Source organism: Chrysemys picta, chromosome 8 (assembly GCF_011386835.1).
Source record: "Chrysemys picta bellii isolate R12L10 chromosome 8, ASM1138683v2, whole genome shotgun sequence".
In the NCBI taxonomy this organism is placed as follows: Eukaryota; Metazoa; Chordata; order Testudines; family Emydidae; genus Chrysemys; species Chrysemys picta.
The window spans coordinates 65,241,391-65,255,275 of record NC_088798.1 but is presented as its reverse complement, the minus strand read 5'-3'; the positions used below and the strand labels follow the sequence as shown (position 1 = coordinate 65,255,275).

Sequence of the window (13,885 nt, the reverse complement as noted above, 5' to 3'; positions counted from 1 at the left end):
TTGCCTGGACTGCTCAAGACCAGAATGCTTGTGTAGTAGGAACTCTTTGGATTGGCTTTTTAAATACCTTCATGCTGTTTCACATCTGATACTCCTTGATGAAACATGGGAGCCTTGTCTTATAACATGCTTATTCAAAGTGATACAAGCTACAAAAGTGAGATGGTGGAAGAGTGTTGCAGTTTTCATAATGTAATAAAAATACTGTAATGATAGATAATTAATACTAAATAGTGTGTAATAAGCATGTCATAAAAACAAATTTTATATTTCCAAGATCACTGCTTTTATAATTTATACTCAGGTAAAGGAGAAAATCCCTGGAAATATTCACTTTTTAGGAGGGGGTTTGAGAGTCTTGACATTTAGTGAAAGGGGTTCACAGGTTGTTGAAGTTTAGGAACCACTGTATTAATGTATTTGTGCTCCCTCTGCTGGCTTTGCTGCTGCATAACTACATCCAGAACTGACCTGTTAAATCATTGTGCTAATGAGTGATTAGCATTAGTACAAGTGTTTGTTGGCATGTATAAATGTTTGCAAAGGGGGAAAATGGATAATTTGAAGAAAACAGTTTTCCTACCTGCTTCTAAAAGTCTCTACCCCATTTTCCAGTCAGGATAAACTGGCCCTTAAATAGATTCAAATAACATAATCTTGAAACAATTTGACATTTATTTCTTAATGACAAAACAAAGAACCTGTAGTGTGGGTAGCTTTACAGGTATTTGGAAGCCAATCTCCTTCTAAAAAAAAAAGTATGTGGTTTGGGGAAGGGGGGGTGGGTTCAAGTTTTTCAGACAGATTTGAAGCCTGCAAGTGAAAAACATAGCTGAAACTCAACAAAGAGACCTTGGACTCATGGATAGTTGTAAGAAAACATTTTATAGCAACAAAAATGATTAGGGGTATGGAACAGCTTCCATATGGGGAGAGATTTAAGACTGGGACTGTTCATCTTACTCATCTCTTTTCCAAGGGGGGGGTGGGTGGAGGTATGATTGGTATGGAGAAAGTGAATAGGGGAGTCTTATTTACCCCTTGACATAACACAAGAAGTAGGGGTCACCCAATGAAATTAATAGGCAGTAGGTTTAAAACAAACATAAGGAAGCACTACTTCACAGAATGCATAGTCAACTGGTGAGGCTCATTGTCAGGTGATGTTGTGAAGGCCAAAATTATAATAGGGTTCAAAAAAGAATTAGAGAAGTTCCTGGAGGATAGGTCCATCAATGGCTATTAGCCAAGATAGTCCAAGATGCAATCCCGTGCTCTGGGTATCCCTAAACCTCTGACTGCCAGAAGCTGGGGCTGGAAGACAGGATGATTTACTTGATCGATTGCCCTATTCTGTTCATTCACTCTGAAGCATCTGGCACCAGCACTATCAGAAGATGGGGATCCTTGGCTAGATGGACCATTGACCTGACCCAGTATGGCCATTTGTATGTTCTTAACTCAACTACACCTAAATTTATAGACTTTAAGGCCAGAAGAGACCATCATGATAATCACATCATAGGCCACACAACCTCACCCATTCACTCTTGTAATAGGCCCATAACCTCTGGCTGAGTTACTGAAGTCCTCAAATCTTGATTTTAAAGGCTTCAAATTAGAGAATTCACCATTTTTTTCTAGTTCAAACCGACAGGAGACCCATACCCCACACTGCAGAGGAAGGTGAAAAAACCCCAAGGTCTCTGCCAATCTGACTGGGGGAAAATTGCTTCCCAACCCCAAATATGGTGACCAGTGAGACTCTAATCATGTGGGTGAGAAACACCTGGGAAAGAATTCTCTGTAGCAACTCAGTCCTCCCCATCTAATGTCCCATCTCTGGCCATTGGAGATGTTTGCTAAAAGCAGTTGTGGATGGGCCATATGCAGGTTTAGGAAACCTCATCACACCATCTGCTCCATAAACTTATCAAGCTGAGTCTTGAAACAAGTTGTGTTTTTTGTCCCCACTCCTCCTCTTGGAAGGCTAGTTAGAAAGCTTTGTCAAATTTCTAGCCTCATTTTATTGATGGCTGGTTTATAGCTATTTGATCTTGTGCCAACATTGGCACTTAACTTAAATAACTCCTCTCCTTCCCTGGGTGTTTATCCCGCAGATGTATTTATAGTAGGGCTGTCAATTAATTACCGTTAATTCATGTGATTTAACTCAAATTAATTGTGATTAATTGCCATTTTAATCATCATGTTAAACAATAGAATACCAATTGAAATTTATTACATATTTGTGGATGTTTTTCTACATTTTCAAATATATTGATTTCTGTTGCAACACAGAATACCAATTGTACAGTGATCACTTTATATTATTTTTATTACAAATATTTACACTGGATAAATGAAAGATAGTATTTTTCAATTCACCTCATACAAGTACTGGAGTGCAATCTCTTTATCATGGAAGTGCAACTTACAGATGTAGATTTTTATATATATACACTCAAAAATAAAACAGTCCACTCTGTCCTACAAGTCCACTCAGTCCTACTTCTTACTCAGCCAATTGCTAAGAGAAACAAGTTTGTTTACATTTACGAGAGATAATGCTGCTGGCTCCTTATTTACAATGTCACCTGAAAGTGAGAACAAGCATTTGCATAGCACTTTTGTAGCTGGAATTGCAAGGTATTTATATGCCAAATATGCTAAACATTCGTATGCATTAATTAAATTTGTAACACAATTCTCCCCCAAGGAGTTCAGTGTCCCCTGTTCTATGTTTTACCTGCATTCTGCCATATATTTCATGATATAGTAGTCTCAGATGATGACCCAGCACATGGTGTTCATTTTAAGAACACTATCACTGCAGATTTGACAAAACACAAAGAAGGTAGCAATGTGAGATTTCTAAAGATAGCTACAGCACTCAACCCAAGATTTAAGAATCTGAGAGGGACAAGGTATGGAGCATGCTTTCAGAAGTCTTAAGAGCAACACTGTGATGAGGAAACTACAGCATCAGAACCATCAAAAAAGAAAATCAAGCTTCTGCTGGTGGCATCTGACTCAGATGATGAAAGTGAACATACATCAGTCTGCACTGCTTTGGATCGTCATCAGCATGGATGCATGTTTTCTGGAATGGTGGTTGAAGATGAACGGACACATGAATCTTTAGCACATCTGGCACGTAAATCTCTTGCAACGCCAGCTACAACAGTGCCATGCAAACATGTGTTCTCACTTTCGGGTGACATTGTAAACAAGAAGCGGGCAGCATTATTTCCTGAAAATGTAAACAAACTTGTTTGTCTGAGCGATTGTCTGAGTAAGAAGTAGGACTGAGTGGACTTGTAGGCTCCAAACTTTTACATTTTTATTTTTGAATAGTTATTTTTTGAACAGAATTCTATATTTGTAAATTCAGTTTTCATGATAAAGAGGTTTCATTACAGTACTTGTATTAGTTGACTTGAAAAATACTAGTTTCAGCGCAAATATCTGAATTAAAAAAAGTGAGCACTGTACACTTTGTATTCTGTGTAACTGAAATCAATATATTTGAAAACATCAAAAATATTTAAATAAATGGTATTCTATTATTGTTTAATTTCTTTACAGCCCTAATTTATCGAGAGCAATCCTATCTCGCCCCCGGCTTTGTTTGCTTCTGTGAGACAATCCGTGGAATCATAGAAGATTAGGGTTGGAAGGGACCTCAGGAGGTCATCTAGTCCAATCCCCTGCTCAAAGCAGGACCAACACCAACTAAATAATCCCAGCCAGGGCTTTGTCAAGCTAGGCCTTAAACCTCTAAGGATGGAGATTCTACCACCTCCCTAGGTAACCCATTCCAGTGCTTCACCACCCTCCTACTGAAATAGTATTTCCTAATATCCAACCTAGACAGTCCCCACTGCAACTTGAGACCACTGCTCCTTGTTTTGTCATCTGCCACCACTGAGAACAGCCGAGCTCCATCCTCTTCGGAACCCCCCTTCTGGTAGTTGAAGACTGCTATCAAATCCCCCCTCACTGTTCTCTTCTGCAGACTAAATAAGCCCAGTTCCCTCAGCTTCTCTTCTTAAGCCATGTGCACCAGTCTCCTAATCATTTTTGTTGCCCTCTGCTGGACTCTCTCCAGAAAGGATGTGGACAGATTGTAGGTTGGGGGGGGCCTCAAAACTGGATGCAATGCTCCAGATGTGGACTCACCAGTGCTGAATAGAGGGGAATAATCACTTCCCTCAATCTGCTGGCAATGTTTCTACTAATGCAGCCCAATATGACACTTGCTGCCTTGGCAACAAGGGCACACAGTTGACTCATATCCAGCTTCTCATCCAATGTAATTCCCAGGTCCTTTTCTGCAGAACTGCTGCTTAGCCAGTCAGTCCCCAGCCTTTAGCAGTGCATGGGATTCTTCCGTCCTAAGTGCAGAACTCTGCACTTGTTCTGGCTGAACCTCATCAGATTTCTTTTGTCCCAATCATCCAATTTGTCTACGTCATGCTGGAGGGTAGGGATAGGGTCCAGAGTATCTACCTCTCCCCCTAGCGTAGTGTCATCCACAAACTTGCTGAGGGTGCAATCCATCCCATCATCCAGATAATGAAGATGTTGAACAAAACCGGCCCCAGGACTGACCCCTGGGGCACTCCGCTTGATACTGGCTGCCGACTAGACATCTAGCCATTGAGCCCAATGATCTAGCCAGCTTTCTAGCCACATTATAGTCCATTCAGCCAATCCATACCTCTTTAACTTGCTGGCAAGAATACTATGGAAGACCGTATGAAAAGCTTTGCTAAAGTCAAGATCTAACATGTCCACTGCTTTCCCCATGTCCACAGAGCCATTTATCTCATCATAGAAGGCAATCAGGTCCTTAAGCCTAGGTTGTTACCTTACGAGAAGAAACTTATGTTCTCTATTCCTCTAATAGTAGCCCTTCTCTGTACCTGTTCCAGTTTGAATTAATCTTTCTTAAACATGGGAGACAAAAATTGCACAAAGTACTCCAGGTGAGGTCTCACTGCTGCCTTGTATAATGGTAATAACACTACCCTATCTCTACTGGAAATAGCTTGCCTGATATATCCTAGGATTACATTAGCCTTTTTCACAGCTGCATCACATTGGCAGCTCATAATCCATCCTTTGATCAACCAGTACATCCAGGTCTTTCTCCTTCTCTGCATCCAACTGAAACGTCCCCAGCTTATATTAAACATTCTTATTGTTAAAAGAACAGGAGTACTTGTGGCACCTTAGATGCATCCAAAGAAGTGGGCTGTAGTCCACAAAAGCTTATGCTCTAATAAATTTGTTCGTCTCTAAGGTGCCACAAGTACTCCTGTTCTTTTTGCGGATACAGACTAACACGGCTGCTACTCTGAAACCTATTATTATTGTTATTCCCTAAATGCATGACTGACTGCAATTTGAATTATTAAAATTTATCCCCTAAAAACAGCCATATTGGGTCAAACCAAAGGTCCATCTAGCCCGGTATCTTGTCTGCCGACAATGGCCAATGCCAGGTGTTTTTAATGTAGCCTTGTAAAACTAGGCAAATATCTAGGTAAGTTGATATGCCCCTTGGAAGACCTCTACGTACCCCTGGTTGAGAACCACTGGTTTAGGTGTTAGGCCATGCCGAGATTATCTTTAATCTCCACTCCACTCCAAGTTTAGCGTTCCTACTTCTTCTTCTTTCCTTGTTTTCTTTTTATTTATATGGCTAAAGAACCTTTTACTGATGGTTTTAATTTCCTTTGCAAGGTCTAACTCTGCTTGGCTTTTGTCAGGTCTCACTTTTTCCCCTACACTTGCTGACCTCCAAGAGGTAGCTTTCCTTGCTGATCCATTCCTTGTAGGCTTTCGGTTATCTTTTAATAACATGTTTGAGATGCTTGTTCATCTAGTTTGGTCTGCAATCCTTCCCTATGAATTTTTTTCCTATTGTTTGGGATGCAGACTTTAGATAATTTCTGCAACTTTGATTTAACATAACTGCAAACCCCCGTCACGTTCAGATCCTGGAGTTCTTCAGTCCACTTCCCCAACTAATTCCTTTTAAGTTTTTGCCCTTTTTGAAATCAAGGACCCTAGTCGCTGATCTATTTTTGATAATTCAGTTTTAACTAAATGGAAGGATAAATTCACATTCACTCAAACAAAGGTTGTACGCTACTACCAATTCTTTTGAGGTCCTTGCTACTTACCAATACCAAATCTAAAATGGCATCACGTCTTGTAGGTTAGTAACTATATGGTGAATAACTCTGTCAGCTATCCCATCCAGGAATAGCTGGGGCCTACCATTATAAGTAGCATTTACCCCCCAATCTATATCTGGGCAATTAAAGTCTCCCATAATCACACAATTACTAGAAATATTTATTTAATTAAAAATATTAGAGGTCTCTATCCAAATCCGACCCTGGGGGTCTGTAGCAGACCAAGTCTAAATACAGTTGGAATACACAAGGGTGTAACTAGCTGATGCTGTGCAATTTAGAAGATGGACTGCTTCAAAAACAACTTGCCTAACCTTTAATAATCTAAGGTTGTGACAATAAAGCTAAACATTAATTATGTATTTCACTGAAATTATTGAAACAAGTGGAAACCGATTGGTCTAGTTTTGTCATCCCCCACTTTCTGATGATCAGTCACTAGCATAATGCTCTTTGGCTTACCAACACTGCAGGGAAATATTTTAATCTTCCTTCTTCACCGTGAAAGAAATCTTGGAGTCATTGTGGATAGTTCTCTGAAAACATCCACTCAATGTGCAGCGGCAGTCAAAAAAGCTAACAATGTTGGGAATCATTAAGAAAGGGATAGATAATAAGACAGAAAATATCATATTGCCTCTATAGAAATCCATGGTACGCCCACATCTTGAATACTGCATACAGATGTGGACGCCCCATCTCAAAAAAGATATATTGAAACTGGAAAAGGTTCAGAAAAGGGCAACAAAAATGATTAGGGGCATGGAATGGCCGCCATATAAGGCGAGATTAACAAGACTGGGACTTTTCAGCTTCGAAAAGAGACCACTAAGGGTGACGTCTATGATAGAGGTCTATAAAATCATGACTGGTGTGAAGATAGTAAATAAGGAAGTGTTATTTACTCCTCATAATACAAGAACTAGGGGTCACCAAATGGAATTAATAGGCAGTTGGTTTAAAACAGAAGTATTTTTCACACAACTCACAGTCAACCTGTGGAGCTCCTTGCCAGAGGACATTGAAGGCCAAGTCTATAACAGGGTTAAAAAAAAAAAACCTCCATGAACTTATCTAGGTTATGTCCATCAAGACTATTAGCAAGATGGTCAGGGATGGTGTCCCCTAGCCTCTGTTTGCCAGAAGCTGGGAATGGGCGACAGGGGATGGATCACTTGATGATGATTACCTGTTCTGTTCATTCCCTCTGGGGCACCTGGCATTGGCTACTGCCGGAAGACAGGATACTGGACTAGATGGACCTTTGGTCTGACCCAATATGGCTGTTCTTATGCAGTCCTCTGTTTTCACTGAAGTTGTATTAAAACGTTGCTTTTTTATTAGATTTTTCTAAAATGTATGGGAGAAAAGGAATAGATTTAGTAGGCAAAGCAATGTTTACAGTGCTCAATGTTTTCTCTCCCATGCACAGATACTGGGCGAACTTGAAACTTTGGTTCAAGCAAAAGATCAGTAAAGAAGAGTTTGATCTGGAAGCTCGCAGACTCCTCACCCAAGATAACGGTAAGAGACCGTCCCTAGGAGTGTCCCTTTTTCTGTCTTCCCACATTTCTCAAAATACCACATTCTGGGTTAGTTGCTGCTTGCTACACACCAATGCAACCACATGAAGTGTGACTACATAACTCCACTGCTCCTCTAGAACTTGCCTCTTCTCTTGGGCCACGTGATCTTACCACTGCTGAGATAAGAACCTTCTCCTTTGCAGCTCCTAATTTCATAGAGAGGCTAAAAACCTATGTAAAGGATATCAATTGGGAGGTGTATGCAGCTAGTGGAATGCATGGGAAAACATGGCTGTGGAAGGTGTAAACAAAATCACTTTATAAGGTAGCTTCAAGTGGCTGCCTTTGGACTTTGCCTGCCATGTTGCTAATGTGAATCTGTATTCAAGTAAAACTTTCTTCCCTGGTGTCTGTCTGAGTGAACTCTTTCTTTTCGCAGTCCATTCTCACAATGATTTCCTCCTGGCTATTCTCACTCGATGCCAAATCCTGGTTTCTGCACAGGTAAGAGAACAAACTAATAGTTTTTAAAAATAGATCATACAACACAATCCTGGGAAGTGTTTATGGTGAGCTTTGTTTTTAAGCTATATGCTTGACTTATTTAGTCTTAAATTGTATGTTGTCTCTTATATGAGCTAGGTGCCGTATGACACACTGGGGATCCTGACTGGGGCCTTTAGTTACTATTGCAATATAAATATGATCATCTGTATTCTAAAATAAGGATTTCACACACTTGGCTAAAGACTAGTGCTCTACATTGCCATGCAGGAGACCCAGGTTTGATTTCTAGTCTCATGCTTCTTTGGCTGTGAGTTCTGTAAGGTGGGTGTGCTCTGTGCCCCACCAACCTGCAGAGCCAAGTGAAGGGAGGATTTGCTCCATGTTTTCCAGCAATCTGCTTGGCATGATGTGAGAATGGTGTTGACAGCCTTGCGAAGATTGAAACTCTGAGTCATGGAGGGAGGCAGCACTAGGAGAGAGAGAGGGTTTTTTTGTTTGTTTTTTTTTGTTTGTTTTTTTTTTCCACCCTGTCCTGTCCTCAGAGTAGAGGGGAGGATGGGAAGCTTCTAGTTGTAATGTTTTAATTAAAATGTTGCCAATAAATTTAGTATCCTTCTGTTAAGCCCCTGCAGCTTTCACATTATGTCTGGTGTTATGCTGTTCTGTGGTGTCTAGTGAGTTTCAGTATTGCTGACACCAGAATGGATTTTGAAAGGATGGACCAAAAACTTAGCCACAAGACCCTTTGAGTGAAAGTGATTCAAACTGCAAATTAGAATACGAGTTTGAGACTGCTAGAAAGTTCATGGACCAGCATCTTAGGGTCTTGTGCTGAGCCTGCTGTATTGTTTATGCTGACTGCATAATACAATCGAACCTGGCTAACTGAACACTAAAAGTTCTCCATGTAACTTCTGCAGCTTCTTTCTTTCTTTCTTTCTTTCTTTCTTTCTTTCTTTCTTTCTTTCTTTCTTTCTTCTTTCTTCTTTCTTTCTTTCTTTCTTTCTTTTCTTTCTTTCTTTCTTTCTTTCTTTCTTTCTTTCTTTCTTTCTTTCTTTCTTTCTTTCTTTCTTTCTTTCTTTCTTCTTCTTTCTTTCTTTTCTTTCTTTCTTTCTTTCTTTCTTTCTTTCTTTCTTTCTTTCTTTCTTTCTTTCTTTCTTTCTTTCTTTCTTTCTTTCTTTCTTTCTTTCTTTCTTTCTTTCTTTCTTTCTTTCTTTCTTTCTTTCTTTCTTTCTTTCTTTCTTTCTTTCTTTCTTTCTTTCTTTCTTTCTTTCTTTCTTTCTTTCTTTCTTTCTTTCTTTCTTTCTTTCTTCTCTTTCTTTCTTTCTTTCTTTCTTTCTTTCTTTCTTTCTTTCTTTCTTTCTTTCTTTCTTTCTTTCTTTCTTTCTTTCTTTCTTTCTTTCTTTCTTTCTTTCTTTCTTTCTTTCTTTCTTTCTTTCTTTCTTTCTTTCTTTCTTTCTTTCTTTCTTTCTTTCTTTCTTTCTTTCTTTCTCAAATACGTTGCACTTGGTTTGTTTTATAATCTAAACCTTCTGAATAAAAACCAGACAGACTTAACCACAGCCTGACTATCCTTTCAAAAGGACAAGGCAGAGGACTGGGACTCTGCAGGTCTGGGTTCCATTTCCCAGGAGTGACACAGATGTTGTCATGTGTACCATTGGGCAGGTAGGGCTCAGGATCTGGTCCAGGGGGGATCTCTGCTCCTGTTTAGGCACCTAAATGAGTGGCCAGATTTTTTTAATAAGGGTTTGCACAGCACTTGACAGCTCTGTCTGAGAACAATAGGAGCTGCTTGGTGCTGAGCAAGTACACTTAGAAAATCTGGTCCATCATTTCTCAGTACCCCTTATCCCCACTTTACAGCTGGGAAAAACACTTCTCCACCTCAGAGGAGTGATGTGAGGATAAATCCATAAAAAGTTGGGAGGCACTTAGATACTACAGTGACAGGCGCTGTGTAAGTACCTAGACAGACAAAGCATCACATGAGTACTCTATATGGATAATAAGAATTACGGTAGAGCTGCTCACATTCTGTTCCAGATTGCCGATTTCAGGGAAGATTCTTGTTACACCCCTGAGGATACTTAGCTTGTGGAAATTGCCTCCGTCAGTGGTTTTTGTTCCTAGGAAGACTTTCAAGAACTGTTTTTGCTTTCACATGCTTGTGTTTTCTCCCCCAGGAAATCCTACTGAAATGTACATTCAGTTTATAGGGTCTCTGATGAGCATCTTGATGAGCAAAACAATTAGTTGGTTTTTAGCTAATCCTGGCTTCTATAGGGCCCCAATTTCTTTTTCAGTGATCTTGGCTGACAAAGACTTGGAGCTATAGTCATCTACACCTGAGACTGGATAACATTTTTTTGTTAATTATTCAGGGTTGGCAACACATTTTGGTTTAAGGGCCACCAAATCTGACACACAGGGATGGGTTGACCATGTCCCATTTGCCTCCAAAGAGAGGAGGAGAAGTGAAAAGAAGAAATGTGTGAGAAAGAAAGAAATGGGAATAAAGCGACAGCTGAAGACAGAAGAGAGTGATCAGAGTGATTCTCCTAACCATTTGTCTGTCTCTCTTCTGGCCAAGAAAATAAAATACTGAAAAACAAATAAATTAAAGAAATAAACAGTATGGGCAGGTTCTTTTCTATAACCGATATCCTTGGAGCTTCATCTCTGTTAGTATGTTTCTTTTTCTCTCTCTGCTCTTCCTGCTGTATAATGTGTGTTGGAAAAGTCGCAAATGCCACTGCCTTCCTTTTGCTGGGGTTTGACTGTACTCTGCTGCCCCTATGGAAAGCAGTGCAAGCCTGGAGCGAAGCAGCTTTGTCCTCTTTCTCAGCTTGTTGCCTTTGTTAACAAGGCTAGAAGCTGGCTAGGTCTGCAGTGGATCAGTTGTCAAAAACCCCCTGCTAATGTGAAGTTGGCAAGTCTTGAACTGAACAAGAGTAGCCATTAAAGCGCCTCATGTGCTAATACTGCTCCCTTCAATGTGTGCAATAAGTACAAGCTGTGCTCTAGAAATTAGTAAAATGAACACATGCTGTCACTTATGCTACTTCTAAGCACCTCTAGTTATGGAAAGAGATGCAGTTCCTTAATATTACACTAGATGACAGCTACAACATATGGCCTGGCTGTGTGGATTTGTGTGTGGTAACACACGTGCTCAAAGGAGCAGTTAATGGTGCTAGAGCCTCCTTGGCTCTGAATGTGCTGATATTGTTGCAACTTTAAAATATCCAGGCTTAACATTATATGAATCTGTTTGCATAAAACCTAATGAGGGAATAGTGGCAGAAGGGCTTAGTAGCAACACATGGAATCATATCTGTCTATGAAGGCAGTACAACTGCACTCGTCCTCTCTAAGTGCCTTGCGAATTCTAATGCATTTAATTTTAGAGAATTTCTGGCTTTCTCCTGATTCACTAATCATATATTTTTAAGATTGTTGGAAAAGGCAGGTTAGAGAGAGGTTTTATGCTTCAATCTGACAGCAGGGAGGTCTGGTATTGTTGATTGCTTCCAGGCTTGTGTGCCACACTTGAAATCAACCTGCTAAGCAAACTCTCTCTCTCTCTCTCACTTTTGAGGTTCCCAGTTGTAGTGGAATTCAGCTGTCATGACTGAAAAGAGTGAGAAAAGTCCCTCAGCATAGCTGGGGTTACTTATATAAAGGCTTTTTTGAGGATGAGAACTGAAATCTTGACCTTGCTGCTGTCTTCAAGTCTGAGCTAATGCAAAGAACTATGGCTCTGTATGATGTGCTCTTGGTAACCTATCTTGCTCAGTAAGAAGACTGCTGTGTTTTTGAACAGCTGTGCCTCTTTTCTTTTTCTTCACTACTGTTTTTCCTCATGGTATCCCATGCTCACTCCCTCTACCCACTCTCTTAATTTCTGACCTTCCCAAGACTTCCTTACTTTGCTTCTAAAGATTCGCAATGTTTACAGTTCAGTCTTATGCCTTCTACAAAAGAAGAATGTGTTACCTTCTAAATTGACTAGAATACTGGCTTATTCTACAAAATGAAGAGCACTTGCATTCTGTCTCTCATCCAAATGCTGACCTAGCCCTATAATGTACGGCTTGTGACCGGTCATCCGAGGCTATAGGTCAGAAGAATGCAAGCCAAGTGTATAGGTATAATAACAGACCTGGGGAAAGAATAAAGAAAAATGGCAAAGCCTGATGTGGTCTGTGCAGCACAAAGCAAGAGCATGCAGGAGGGAGTGGGTGACCAACAGAGTCTATCACACAGATGGGGTTCATTACTTCAGTGCCCTAATACTTGAAGCCTTTAATATGGACCTGATGATTAAGTGCTAGAATACTGTGTGTTAAAAGGTATTCTAAGGGCACGAGGCTCAAGAAAATTAAGAGGAAACTGGAAACAAAATATTAAGTTGTAGAGACGCACCCTCATAGTAGCAAAACACTAAGCAAGTGCTTAAATCCTTAATTTTAAGGCCCATCAGCTTCAACAGAATTTAAGCATGTACTTAAAGTTAAATAAGTGCTCAGCTGAATAGGGTTGGGATTGCTTGCCTACTTTTTGTTGAAGGGAACCTGTATGATCAAGAACACTTTTTAACCCAGAGACCTGCTTTGGGATTTTACACAATCAGAAGGTGACCTATAGTTCTCTGTAACTGCAAGGGAAAATAATCTTGGCAATGTGAAGCCCCAAGTTCCATAACTAAACATCCAACTGACAGTGGAGAAAACAGGACTGATGTGTTGAAAGGATAGGCCTTTAGCTAACGTTGCTGTAATTGTCTGGAAGCATTAGGAAATCAGATAGTGATCTCCAACTGGTTATGTTACTGCCACATAGATTCAGTCCTTTTGGAAAATACTATGGAGGTTCTTCAGGATCCTGATTTAGAATTCAGTCAGTAAATAGGATCATCAGGCACTTGAATATCTGTGATAATAATGAAATTCTTGTTTATCATATTCAGCTTCTTTTCCCTCTCTGCCCTGCTAACATTGAGCCAAGGGGGGGGGCTTGTAGGAATAAAACAGGTGGACTGCTACGGGTGAGAGAAGTAAAGAAAATGTCCTAGGAATACTATAGAAGCCAAACTATGACTAGCCTACATGCTAAGCAGGTAAAGAGTAACTGCTCTGAGATCCTTGATAAACTGTAAAAAATACTAGAGAAATGAGCACATCCTGAAATAAACAGCAGCACCCAGCAAACTCAGATTTAGCAATTAGCCATGATGCTCAATGAAAGAAATATAAATTTTAAAGTTCTCAAAATACAAAAAACCACATTCAACCTTTCTCCTAAATTGAACTGACATTTTAAAAATAGCTCATAAAACAACATGCAGAAACAAAATTAGAGGTGTTAGAAGCAAATTGATCTATTTACATCATAAAGAGCATTAATTTCACAGTCTGTTATTTTTACTGAGTGGGCAAATAGGACAACTGGCTGTATAACTGAAACAATACTGCTCTATAACACCCCTACTAATTCTTGAGTTAATGATGCAAAAGACTTCAGGGCCAAGATTGGAGATAGACCTTTTTCCCCCTCAAATGTTACATAATAGTACTGTATGTAATGTGGCAAATCTTCAACCTGGCCAGGCCCTCCTGGGCAAAAATGATTGTGCCCCTC

The 13,885-nt window shown here is 39.9% G+C and overlaps 1 protein-coding gene across 8 annotated transcripts in view; it reads left to right on the top strand.

Annotated features, from left to right (window-relative positions):
- TADA1 (transcriptional adaptor 1) overlaps positions 1–13,885 on the top strand; it is a 36,717-nt gene that overhangs the window by 4,634 nt on the left and 18,198 nt on the right. For 6 of the 8 annotated variants that reach the window (XM_065554689.1, XM_065554684.1, XM_065554685.1 and 3 more), the window contains 2 exons: positions 7,642–7,733; positions 8,175–8,237. In XM_065554689.1, coding sequence (XP_065410761.1) covers positions 8,187–8,237 — 51 coding nt within the window. In that variant the 5' untranslated portion in view covers positions 7,642–7,733; positions 8,175–8,186. Of the gene's footprint in view, positions 1–7,641; positions 7,734–8,174; positions 8,240–13,885 lie in introns of all 8 variants that reach the window. The other 2 variants (XR_010589801.1, XM_065554683.1) reach the window with 1 other exon arrangement.